At 39.3% G+C, this 11,860-nt stretch overlaps 1 protein-coding gene across 4 annotated transcripts in view; it reads left to right on the top strand.

Annotated features, from left to right (window-relative positions):
* Window positions 1–11,860, top strand: part of SPATA6 (spermatogenesis associated 6) — a 46,665-nt gene extending 34,805 nt beyond the window's left edge. For all 4 annotated transcript variants that reach the window (XM_074876099.1, XM_074876102.1, XM_074876100.1 and 1 more), the window contains 2 exons: window positions 1,903–1,991; window positions 5,762–11,860. In XM_074876099.1, coding sequence (XP_074732200.1) covers window positions 1,903–1,991; window positions 5,762–5,942 — 270 coding nt within the window. In that variant the 3' untranslated portion in view covers window positions 5,943–11,860. The remainder of the gene's footprint in view (window positions 1–1,902; window positions 1,992–5,761) is intronic.

An 11,860-nucleotide genomic window follows, 5' to 3' on the forward strand; every position in this document is an offset into this window, starting at 1 on the left:
TGTTGCAGCTATATTGCACAAATACACACAAATTTGCAAGCATGATGTTAGATTCTTAAAGCATGGTACTTTCTGTTGGCTTTCCTTTAGCGTACCTTGTCACTTCCAGTATCGAACACTTGCTGAATACTCACAAGGATTAATGATCAGAGATTATGCTTTTCTATTTCCTCTCCTGTTGGAAAACCTCATGTTTCTGCCCTAAAAAATGAGATATCGGGGTATTGGGTAAGATTTTTGAGCCTTTAATTACCAACCTGGTCAGAACAATGCTGGAAAAGGAATGTTTTTCTCAGTCCATTTTTTTCCACAGCGCAAAAGGAACGGGAGGATGTCATGGTGTTTGTGTACAGCTACCTTGTGAAAGCTGTGCTAACAACTGACCTGCTTAAAAAAAAACCAATCAGTTCTGCTTGCAGTGAGTAGTGTAAAATACAACAGGATTGGTTGTGTTTCCCCAGATGGCCCAAAATCTAGGCTGTGTTGTTACGCAGTGGATGGATGAGCTAAATGGGTCATCTTGAAAGTGAGGGAATAGTAAAGCAAGTGCACTGGCAATGTAGTGAGTAGATTTTGGCTCCAGTCTGGATCCTCTTCCAAACTTTGAAAGGTTAAAAAGTATCTCTTACTCTGTTTAATTCCAAAGAGCCTAATGCTAAATAACTATTCCCAGAAGCATCCAGCTGTGTTTTCCAAAATTTCGTTTCCATAGTGCTCTGTAAAAATAGTGTGACTGGAGCTCTGCTACAGATTCCTTAGGGTGTCCACTGTAGCTTTCTGCTGTGACGTTCTGACAATATCGTAATGTTTCCATCTTTTTTGCTTTCCAGAGCATAATTTGCCTCTGGCAAATGCTGCAGTTTTATTTACCACTGTACCCCGTTTCCTCTTCAGTGCTTTGTAGTCTGTGACTGCTGAAGGAGGAGAGTTTTCCTGTTTACAAACACACTTATTACCTTGTATTTCACCACAATAAATTGTGTTTTTCCTCATCCATACGCTTGCCATTTAGCTTGCTCTGCATCTTATTGACATCTACCACTATATTTATTGTCTTTTCTTCCAGTTATTTCTTCTATAGCATGAAAGATGATTTTTTTTACTAATCCTTACAGCAATTGGTTTCTGCTGAAGTTGTGAAAAAGAGGTGATACTAAGTGATCACCTCTTAAGTAGTGTCTTTGCTCTTCAGAGTACAGTAAACCGGGTTGTGTGTGGTGGAATTTCTACCAGCCTGTCTCAGGTGAGCAGCTGGCTCCCTTCACATGAGGTGTTTTGTTTCTTACTTACCTAAGAGGGCAAATATGGGTTAATTAATGTCCAGATAGCATTTGGAAGGTAAGACTGCTTTCTAGCGACTCCTGAGAATACCACTGAAGGGACATTAAGTGTATCATAGATATTTTTTAAAGTTGGGTAATCATCTTCTCAGCCCTATATGTGGAATCGAAGTATTCAGATGTGTAGAATGCTTCTGTCTGGTAAAATGCATTCAATGGATAATGATGATACCTCAGTATAAAAGCTAATAAATAAGAAGTTTTAGGTTCTTTTTCCCCTTTTCTGCAAGAAACAAAAGTAACACAGTGAGCAGTAGGTTTCATAGTGTTTTGCCAATGTGTTTGTTGGAGATTATTGAAGCTTGTGCTGTCTGCATAGTTCTCTAGATCTGCACTGTCTAGAAATTCTTTCCAGTTTATTACCTGAAAATTATTAGCTGAATTGTACTGAACTTAATTAAAAGTGTTCATAAATGGCATTTGGCTCATACTTTGTCCCTTTCTCCCTTAAGAAATGTAAGCACTTTAATAGTCTTCTACTAAATTGAAAGAAAGTATTTTTGAAATGAGATTATTGTAATCAGAAACCAAGATAATGAGAATTTGATTTCTGTTTTTTTAGGATGAGAATAACTCATCAAAAGGAGACTTGACTAAGACAAGAGAATCTTTGCATAAAGCGCCCTTATCCCTGAGTGAACTGCAGAGCAGGTATGGAGTTTTTCTCTGACCAAGACAGAACAGCCTTGCTCATGATATTGCCCTTTAAATTTAGCTAAAAATTTCTCTTCCTATTTTGAGCTATGTCATATATTGCACTGGGAAAAGGCTTCTGTAGGAGTTAGTCCTACCAAGCTTTTTCACCTAAAAGCAAAATACGGTTAACTATAATTATGCCTTTCATGCTGTTTGGCAGTGTGTCAGTGTAGTCTTCAATAAAACACTGATTTTGGAACTGGACTTGGTCATAAAAATTATATTTGGGCAGTAGTTTTTGGATTTTATCAACCAGAGAGCAAATGTCACTTCAAAAATAACCAATTGATTATTTTTTCTTAAAACTATGGGAGTGCAAAAATAAACTGAAGTTTATTTAGTAATATGGTTTGGGGCTGTTTTGTTGGTTTGTTCTTTCTTTTCCAAAACACATTTGGAAAAAAGAAGCATCTTAAAAAAACACAGCAAATATATATACTATGGTTTAGTGATTCAGCATGCCATATTTCAGAAGACATCTTGAAAACCTGAGGTCTTCAAAACCTGGTTTAAGTCGGTTAATTATTCTGTGTACTCCTCACATATATGACTAGGGTTTCATTTGAACATCTACTTAAAAGACACCAATTGAACTGATTTTGACAACTTCTGTAGTAGAAGTTATGAATATTGATGTTCTCTACGTATGCACACAGTATTTTGTACAACATTTTAGGTACTTGCTGGAGGAAAGATACAAACTCATGTAAAACATTTTTTGGGTTACATAGCTTTTCTGCTTTTCTTTATAGTAAGAGAGAAGTCCTAGAACTGTGGTGCTAAATTTGAGAGTGCTTGACATTAGGAAAAAAAGGTTTTATTTTGATAATTAAATGTGATGCAGTATTTTGTAACAAAGGCTTCCTGAATCACCAGTGTATACCACTGAAAGGAGGGTAATTCAATTTGGGTGTAATAGTGAACTTCTACTTGCAATTAGTAAGCTCAGAAACGTTCATTTATGATTTATTGGCTTTTTTAAAAATTCCTGTAATTTGTAGTCACTCTGCAGGGGATCTAGTTAGTCAGATTTTCATATGTATGTGAAGTTGCTACTGAAGTTGTTAGTATTTCTATACCTGTGCTCACTCCTGTATTCTGTGTGTAGCCTTTTTGCTCCCTTATCCTTTGTCCTGACAGTTGCTGCAATTAAATTGTGTAGGATGTGTTTGTGAGAGAGAAAGGGCAAGTTTTTGTTCTGAGGCAGCTTTGGGACTTTGAGATTGATGCTGAAACTGCAGACTGTGAAAAAAGAAAAAAGAAACCCTAATACTACAGAATCATGAAGTGATGGGATATGAAATGGTACTCAAGTTGGGAGAGGACTGCTCCTTGGGTTTAGAGGCTGGCGGCACTAGTCCCATTCACTGAAGGGCAAGACATAAAAGGACTCGAGGACAGTCTGATTGCTGAGTGTTTGCCACAGTGCTCATAAACAGCATACAAGGACAGAGACAGAGTTCATAGAAGGACATGGTACTGTCGACCAAATGTTGGCAGTAAAGTAGATAGATGATTGAAAACCACTGGGAGTAAGGAAAAGGACCGTGTTTTCTGAAATATTTAGTATATGATTCACTCAGAAAAGAACTTCTGGGACTCTTAAAGGAGATGTATGAGGGAACAAAAGCATATGACAGGTATTTCAGAGCAGGGAGTTGCGTGCAGAAATCCTGCTGTTAATATGATTTGTGAGTGTAATTCCCAGATTGCTTAGCTCGGGTTGTCAGCTGGTTTCCAGTTGAGACAGGAGGAGGACTCTTCCCTAGCTTGTCTGTATCTTTGTCCACACCAGTGCTAAGTATCTCATGTGCAAGGACTGGCTAAAGGAAGTACATACACACACACCCCCTCCAAAAAAAGAAGGGAAAATGAAGCTTATGTCTTTTTTTAAGTCTTTGTCAAGTACCAGAATAAGGAACTTGTGAAACTTACTGTTGTTTTTTGTCTTTCCTGCAGTTGAAGTGGTTAGATCTTGAGTGTCTCTGTGTAGATTAAACTTTTAGTAGAAGGCAAGCACAAGGCTGTCTGCAGGAAAGGGATTCCAAGGAAAAGAGTGTCCAAACTGTTTGTGTATAGTTACAAGTGCTGCTCCTAGTGCCATGCTTATTTGTTGGCCTGAGAATTCTCCATCAGAAGTGAGGTAACACAGACTGCAGAAAGGAGTTATTGACTTGTCTACATTTAACACAGGCCTGCATAACTTTTCTATTGATTTTGCTGTTTGGTAGGTTGGTTTCTTTGTGTCCAAACTGTGAAGCGCAGTTCACCCTCTCCAGGATGATAAACTGGTTTAAATTTGCTTCATGCTGTTGACTGACTTTACATGTTGGAGCTTTTTTGAAAAAGTGTGAAAGTGGCTTTCTTCCCTTTTTAATATTGGAGCCACATAGAGATCTTGTTCTTTATGTGCTATAGGTTGGCATTGCCCTAGTATTTGAATGTAAGAAATCTAAAAGCAAAAAGCTATTCCTTCTTTTGCTTTCCATGGGACAGTGGAAGCTTAGAAATGTGAATTTAGAAAACTGATCCTACATCTTCTTCATCTTCTCTCACCATTTTCCTTTCTTAAAGTGAAAATCTTGTGTTTTGATGCACCTAGCTAGAAGTATATTTGTGAGTCCTTTGACATAAGGTTTCTTTAAATTTTGTCACAGGTGTTTACTGATATTAACTGGAAGACAAAGTTTTAAATACTGGTTTGACCACAGTAGATTGATTAAATGCTGTTTATATAAGAAAATGTAAAGCTTCTCTGTGAAATGTAATCCATTTCCTAAGTGAAGATGGTCACTGTAAGCTTCACATCTCCAGTTTCATTTCCCAGACTGCGAACATTCACAAAAGGCTGAAGATAACTCAATCCTAATTTTTAAGTGTCTTAAGTGCCTAAGTCTCTGAGCTGATGTGAAAAATGTCACCTCAGTAGTCATTTTTTGCTTATGAGTTTTGAGCTACTTCTCTCATGCTTTGTTACAGAAAAATGTCTCATTTCATTATATGACATAAGCCTTTGTTTTGAAAGTTTCAAGAGAAGGCAAATAGTCCTAAAGTTTAGATATACACACTTCAGATTTGTCAGTGTTTTGTAATGATTTTCAGAGAATAAATTTCACTTCATAGATCCAGGAAATAATTTCTGAAAGCAACTGAAATATGAGACTGTATTTGTGTTTAGTATTACAACAGTGACACAGAAGATGGGGTGGGGAAGGAACACTCGATTGCCACTATATCATAATGTATTTGTATTTGGTAGAATACTTAATCCAAGATGCTTCTGATAGAGCACTTTGCAGCTGCAACCACAGTAATTTAATATACCTCTGATAGATTGTCTTCATATTGAAATAGCTGCTTGTGGTTACATTTTGACCTTCAAAGGACACAAAAATCCTACTGTGTTGCTGTTGCGTAGGCTTAGTGCCTAGTCACACTACCTATCAAAATACAGCAAAATTACTGCATGCTCTTTGAAAATTAATTCTCTTTCTATTTGGGAGGTATTATCAGGTGCACTCAGATAAGTGGGGGAGAATTTGCGTGAATGAATAACGTGGGGCTCCCATTTCTTAGAAGTAGCTCCAGTGCAGGTTTTTTATCAATTCGTGAAAGGTAATCTGTGATTAGCAGCTCTACATTTGGATTTCTGCTGGTTTTGTGCTTCTGATTCCTCTTCCTTATCTTGATTTGATCATTATTTCTTATCTTCTTTCTGTTGACAGTTCACCAGTGCATCAGAAGACTACTGTTCACTTGGATAATGGTGAATATTGGTCTAGTCGTGCAGCTGTATACAAGGGGAAGCCTCACAGAGTGATCTTTGAAGAGAGTCTCGAGAAAATATACAGAAACATGTACCGAAAAGCTTCTGGCACTGTTTCAGACCAAAAAACACACTCCTGATAGTAGTTCACCTGGAAATGCACAGTACACAGTGTTCATATTTGTAATGAAACTTATTTTTATGTAACAAATACTTGTGCTCTGTTTTTAAGGTGGCATTATGGTTGGGCCGGGTTTTGGAGATACAGGGTTTTGGCCTGTGTTGCCAAAAGGGAACTATTAATATCCCCCTGCTCCCCTGCCTCACACCTCCCATTCCCCCTCCTCGCCCCCGCAAAAACCCCAGCAGCTAAGCCCCTTCACGGTTAAGCACGATGTTGTTGCTCCTTTGAGACTATGAAAAGTTAGTCATTTGAAGACTAATAGGTCTGCTGGACACTCCTGTCTGACGTAACTCAGGTTTCAGCTGCAGCCAATTCTTATTAAATAATTAAAGCTATTTAGTAACATAAACAGAATTGGTTGAAGGAGCAATATGTCCTAGTGTTCAGAGAGGGGGTCTAAAGAGGAAGGTGAACGTGAGTGTTGATTTAAAAGCGTCTTATCTGGGACAAAGGGAATTGTTTTCTAGAAAATTGCCTTTGGATTGTTTATTTTTGAGAAGGGCAGAAACTGATACTGACCTATAGACATGCTTTCAAAGTAGTTGCAACCACCTTTAGTCACAACTTTTCTAATACTGTCAAATTTTAAAAGAAACCCACCCAGCCCAGCAGCCTTTGTATCAAAAGAAAGGTCATCTTCACACACCCTGTGCATTTGAAAGTTTCCAGGTTGTCTTGAATGCAGCCATGACATTTGCCAGTATACTTGTAATTTTGAAAAATATGAATAAGAAAGGAGCGCAGAGGGGAAAAGACTGGAGCTAGTCAGCAAGCTCCTCATATACCCCGTACAGGCCGTCTGAAGTTCCTGCATCACAATCCCACCTAATTTGGAGCCTGTCCTTCCTGGTCTGCTGGGATCCTGTTGGCAGAAATCGCATCGTTTTTGCTAAAGGCCACCAAATGTTCATCAGCAGTTTGATGCTTTCCCTGGGGATGGAACCTTTTCAGCCTTGCATTGAACAGATCCCACATTAGCAGACCGGGGCAAATTGCCCATCTACTGAAAAGCAGAATGTTTTAAAAGGGCAAGAGTGTCCATCTCCTGCTTCCTTTCAAAATGGGGGGGAAAAAACAAATGCCTGTTCTGGCTCCTTCCCTGACTGAGCGAACAGATTCAGTTACACCAGTGCCATTTTACCTGTTATGATTGGATAAAGGATAAAGCTAGCAGTACAGATGGCAGAACATATGACTGTAACCTGCCAGCATGCCTAGATAAACAAAAAGTTGGTCTACTCTGCCTTCCATCCTTTAATGCTGAGACAACATAATTGATTTGAGAAAGCAGTTGGTGAGCAATTATGCTAGTGGGGAGGCACGTTGAAAGGCTGTGTGCTTCTGTTTCAGGAAAGAGGACTCTCAGAGGAAGTGTCTTGCATATAGACATTTCTATTGCTTGTAACTGTTAAACCAGTTGAAGTGGGTTAACACTGGTAACTTCCTGTCCCTGATGCCATTTAGCACATTAGTGCTTTCAAAGGGCATTAGTAGCACAGTCTTATGCTATGGATAAGTGTTGAGTCACTCTGTGAAGTAGCAGTACGCTTTTTTTGCAGAAGTGAAAAGTCAAACTTACCCAAGCTGTGCCACTGAAGGCATGGTGGCCATGGAGTATTGTGCTACTAGTACCTGGTATTCATTCGTTAGCCTGTTCCTGTGGCCCCATATTAGTCCATAAAGAAATAGTTCTTCCTCCCTGCTGTTCAGGAAAGTAGGTATATTCAAATGGATCCTTAACAAGCAGGGCACATTCTGAGAGGTACTTCCAAGCTTTTGGTTTAAAATGTATCTACTGGAATCTGAAGGTTGCTGCAGTTTCCTGTATGTGTTTTAAGTCATAAGATTTAGTGTTCTCATGGTATCCCACAGTTTTCATTCAATATTCTCTGTGTTTTCCCTCCCCAGTGTCACAGTTTGGTAAAAGTTACAGTCTTCTGAAGGTTGGCTGCTCCCCTTTGTCCTAATCTGGTTCTGTGACAGAAGTACTGTTTGATTTTTCCCTCCCCAGCAATCCAGCATTGCAGATGTTGGTCCCTGTTTGTTCAGTGTGTGAGAAGGTCTGAATGCTGAGGCGTTGGGTTTTTGTATGGATGAGTAAGGACCCTAGTTGCCATGAACTCAAGGCACAAGGAGGGGATGAGTAAGGTTGGAGGCCACTGTGAAAAGACAGGGTAATGTTTTCGAGGGGTCCAGAGGAATGACGGGGTGTATCTGTTTTATTCCCCCAGCTAAAGAAAGGAAGCATATGGTAATATAACAACCTTCAGATTTTCATCAAAGATGAAAAATTTTTCATCAAAGGTGAAAACTGGATGGGAGAAAAAAAAAAAGAAGTGTCATATATTGAATTTTGACCGGTATGAATAGTCGCACTGTAACCTTCATATGCAGCATAACAACAAATGAAGCAGATAGACTACGAGTGTCTTTGGCCCTGCTCCAGCTGCGAGGGGAGATGGTGTGTATAATGTCTTTCTGAATCAGCTGCTGCAGGATATGTGTTTCTCTCTTGGGTCAGAGTCATTCTGCAGCTTATATGCTGTGATACAGCAAAGAGCGTTCTCTTCCAAGCACTGTGCTGAAAATGCCGTTTGGTTAATGGAAAACTTTTCTCTGAAATGTGACTTAAGTCCCAAATTACTCCGATCTGTCCATAAAATCTGCAAACCACTTTGTTTTCAGAAGCATTTGGCCCCTTCCCTGTTTGCTCAGCTAACCCTCCTATTAATATGCATACAGCTCCAGTGCACCGAGCACTGCTGCTCCTTTGCTACTGCAGTATGTGATAAGTATAGGTTCAGGCAGTGAACCAACATAGTAATAAACTGTAATTGTTTAGTGCACCTTGCCTTCTAATACAATTTAAATCCCTTCTATCAAATGCAAATTTCTAGGTTCCTGAGTGGAGCTTTAAATAGCATTTTCTGTGCTCATTCCTTATCTTTTGCCATCCACAAAGTGGTCTGTTAGTGACAGTGGGATGGCATAATTCCACCCCCGTCATTTTACCTCCTAAAGGAAAGCTGCCTACTCCAATCTAGAAATAATGGGCTAGATTAAGAGTAAATTAAGTGTTTTTTCTGTAGAGTATGTCTCTTTCTCTTGCCTTCCCCAAGTTATTGTAACCCATGAGTATTCTCACCAAATGCTGTTCAGCATCCAGTGTTGCTTGCAGTGTGCAATCAGTGTAATATTGTAATCACTTCCATTTAATAAGTCAGAGTCTGCTTCCTACTTGCTCCCTTCCCTCTTTCCTACAAATAACTTGGTATAGTTTAGGATCTTGGGGTGGCTTTAGACAAACTGCCTGCCTGTGTTCAGTAGAAATGCAAATCCTTTGCTCACTAGTAGTTGCTTTGGAAATCACTCAGTCATTGACCTGTTGTGGATTAAAGGCAAAAATGTCAAAGTCTTTAATGATTTGCCTTATCTAAGTTTTAAACTAGAAGAAGGGAAGCTTAAATGGGTCCACTGGGGCCCAGAGGCATAGGGATGGCTAGAGTAATGGGAACAGCTAGGAGCAGCTTTGTAAGATAGATGGGCAGCAGTGTTTATACTCCAAATCTGAGCAGCTTGGAAGATGATGAGGGCTGTTCTTTAGATTGTGCATCACATATTTGAGTTTTATTATCACTTTGGAGGCTGCCAAAATGGTGAGGGGAGAAAGAAATCTACCTATAGGTGTTGGGAATCCATTTTTTGGGCAAAATAACAGAACATTTAGCTCTGCTCAGTATTAAACAGCCTTTTCCAAACTCCCTCTCATTGTTACCTCAGCTGTAAAATGGGGAGTTTGTGCTCTGTTGAAGCTTAATTAAATGACTGTGAAGTGCTTTGGGATCCTGAGGTGAACATTACAGAAATTATTTTTTAGAAGCCTGGCTGAAAAGTCCCATCTCATCTCCAGGTTACTAAAAAGGCTTTATTTTAATTTTCCCAGGTTTATTATATTTTAATCAGACAATTATTAAGCAAGTCTTAATCTTATCAAGATAGAAATCTATTAAATCTAAGAGACGGCTGAAAAAGATAATGAACTGCTTTACTACATGTGCTTTTAGGAGCTAATCTTTACAGTTGGTATCCTACTCAGCTTCTGTCTCCTGCCTGATCTGGGTTCATCATACTTATACTGATTGCTCTCATGATATCTTTTTTTTTAATACTTTTTTTTTTTTGGTCATCCTGATGTCTTAGTGCTGTCTGCTATGTGTACTAATCAGCACTATTAACATCTATCGCATCTTCTCCCCAGGAGCAAGGGATGCAGTGGTGTGTGCAACTTGACAGTGGAGAAGTTTGTGTGGTGTGCCGTAGGTTTGTAGAGAAAGTCAGTTGGAAGGAATCTCTGCCTTTTCAGTCCGTGTACAAGGAATATCTTATTATATAATTCTGCTCTTCTTAATTTTTAAGCTTGAAAGTGTTTTCTGAAACACTGAACTATGCAACAAAATTCTTAGCCTTTTAGCAGTGGTCACTTAACTGTATAAATCTTGCAATGTGGAGTCTCTGGGTCATAGGAAGGCCTGCCATGATGTTAGTTCAGTGGTTGTGGAGTGATCATTACCGAGATGCTGAGAGTATCTCAAGAGATTTGTTTAGCAGTCAAGGAATTTGGGGAAACTTTCAAATCAATGAATTGTAGCGTCTTGGTTCCAGTGGAAACAATTGACGCTATGAGAGAACAGCACTTCTGTGGATGATCTTAATGATCTACCTCACTGACAGAAACCATGTCTGGTTTAGGTGATGGTCTCTGGTAGCAGCAGAGAACTGGTCTTTGCCCAGTTCCTTTCAGTTTCAACAAATAAACGAGTGTTGTGGGAAGTGATCAAGAATACCTAATATTCCTGTTTCTGTTACACAGTGAACGATTAAGCACAAGCCCCATTGATTGCATTGGATTCTACTGCTTTCTCCATGGAATTCAAAACATCATCGACCAAAGCCCTTAAAAGATGAGGCTGTAGCTCCTTTTGTTATCAGTGTTGGCTTGCCAAAGACGTGCAGTTTGTTCCCTGTTTGTCTTCAGTGAGAAATTCTCTGAAGTGCAGTGATAATTTGTCTGGATGGCAACATAAAGGAACTGTAATCTTTCTCTTTGCTTGATCAATGTGGAGATTGTGCTTTTTCTTCATGTGTCTTTCCATTCAATTCTGGGTGATTGCTTCTGACCTAGCCAAGAACTCTCTGCAGTCTGAGAAGTGGTGATCTGAGCCGCCTTCTCACCTCTTCAGGGAAAGGAGGTGTCTGTTGCAAAACAACATCCCTCTTTGTTCGTAAGAATTTACTGATCCTGAGGATACAGCACAAAAATTTTGTTCTGCGGTCAGGCGTTTGCGTAGCCCTGTAGGGCTTGATGCTATAAAATGAACAGAGCTTCACACGGAGTGGGGGTGGGAGGCTGAAAGCAGGGGTAGACTTTGAAAGTGGTTTGATGCGTGGCATGCCATGAATTATCAGTGTGTAAAACAACCTGTGAAACTTAATAAGTGTCAGAAGCACCGTTTACATCACTGAACAGTGGTGAATTCTAATACTCCTATTTGTATTGTTACACTGACTTGAATTTTTGAATGTTTAGCTAATTGTGTTGTTACTAAGGCTATAGTTGTAGGAACTGTTTCATTCAGTACTCCAGTAGTAAACGTTTGCTGAGAGGTTGCTTTCCCTGCCTGCCTTGTTTTCACCACAGTCATCTAGTGTTTACATACATTTTAGCCTCTGTGCCATTTTTGAAGGCTTTATTTGTCTCATTTTCGTTGTTGGTTTGGGTAATACTTAAATATGAAATCCATCTGGGAAACATATTGTATATTCACGTTGAGGGGTAAAACCAGTTTTTAATTAAAATTTTATACAGCACTTGTA

This window comes from Strix uralensis, chromosome 8 (assembly GCF_047716275.1).
Source record: "Strix uralensis isolate ZFMK-TIS-50842 chromosome 8, bStrUra1, whole genome shotgun sequence".
Lineage (NCBI taxonomy): Eukaryota > Metazoa > Chordata > Aves > Strigiformes > Strigidae > Strix > Strix uralensis.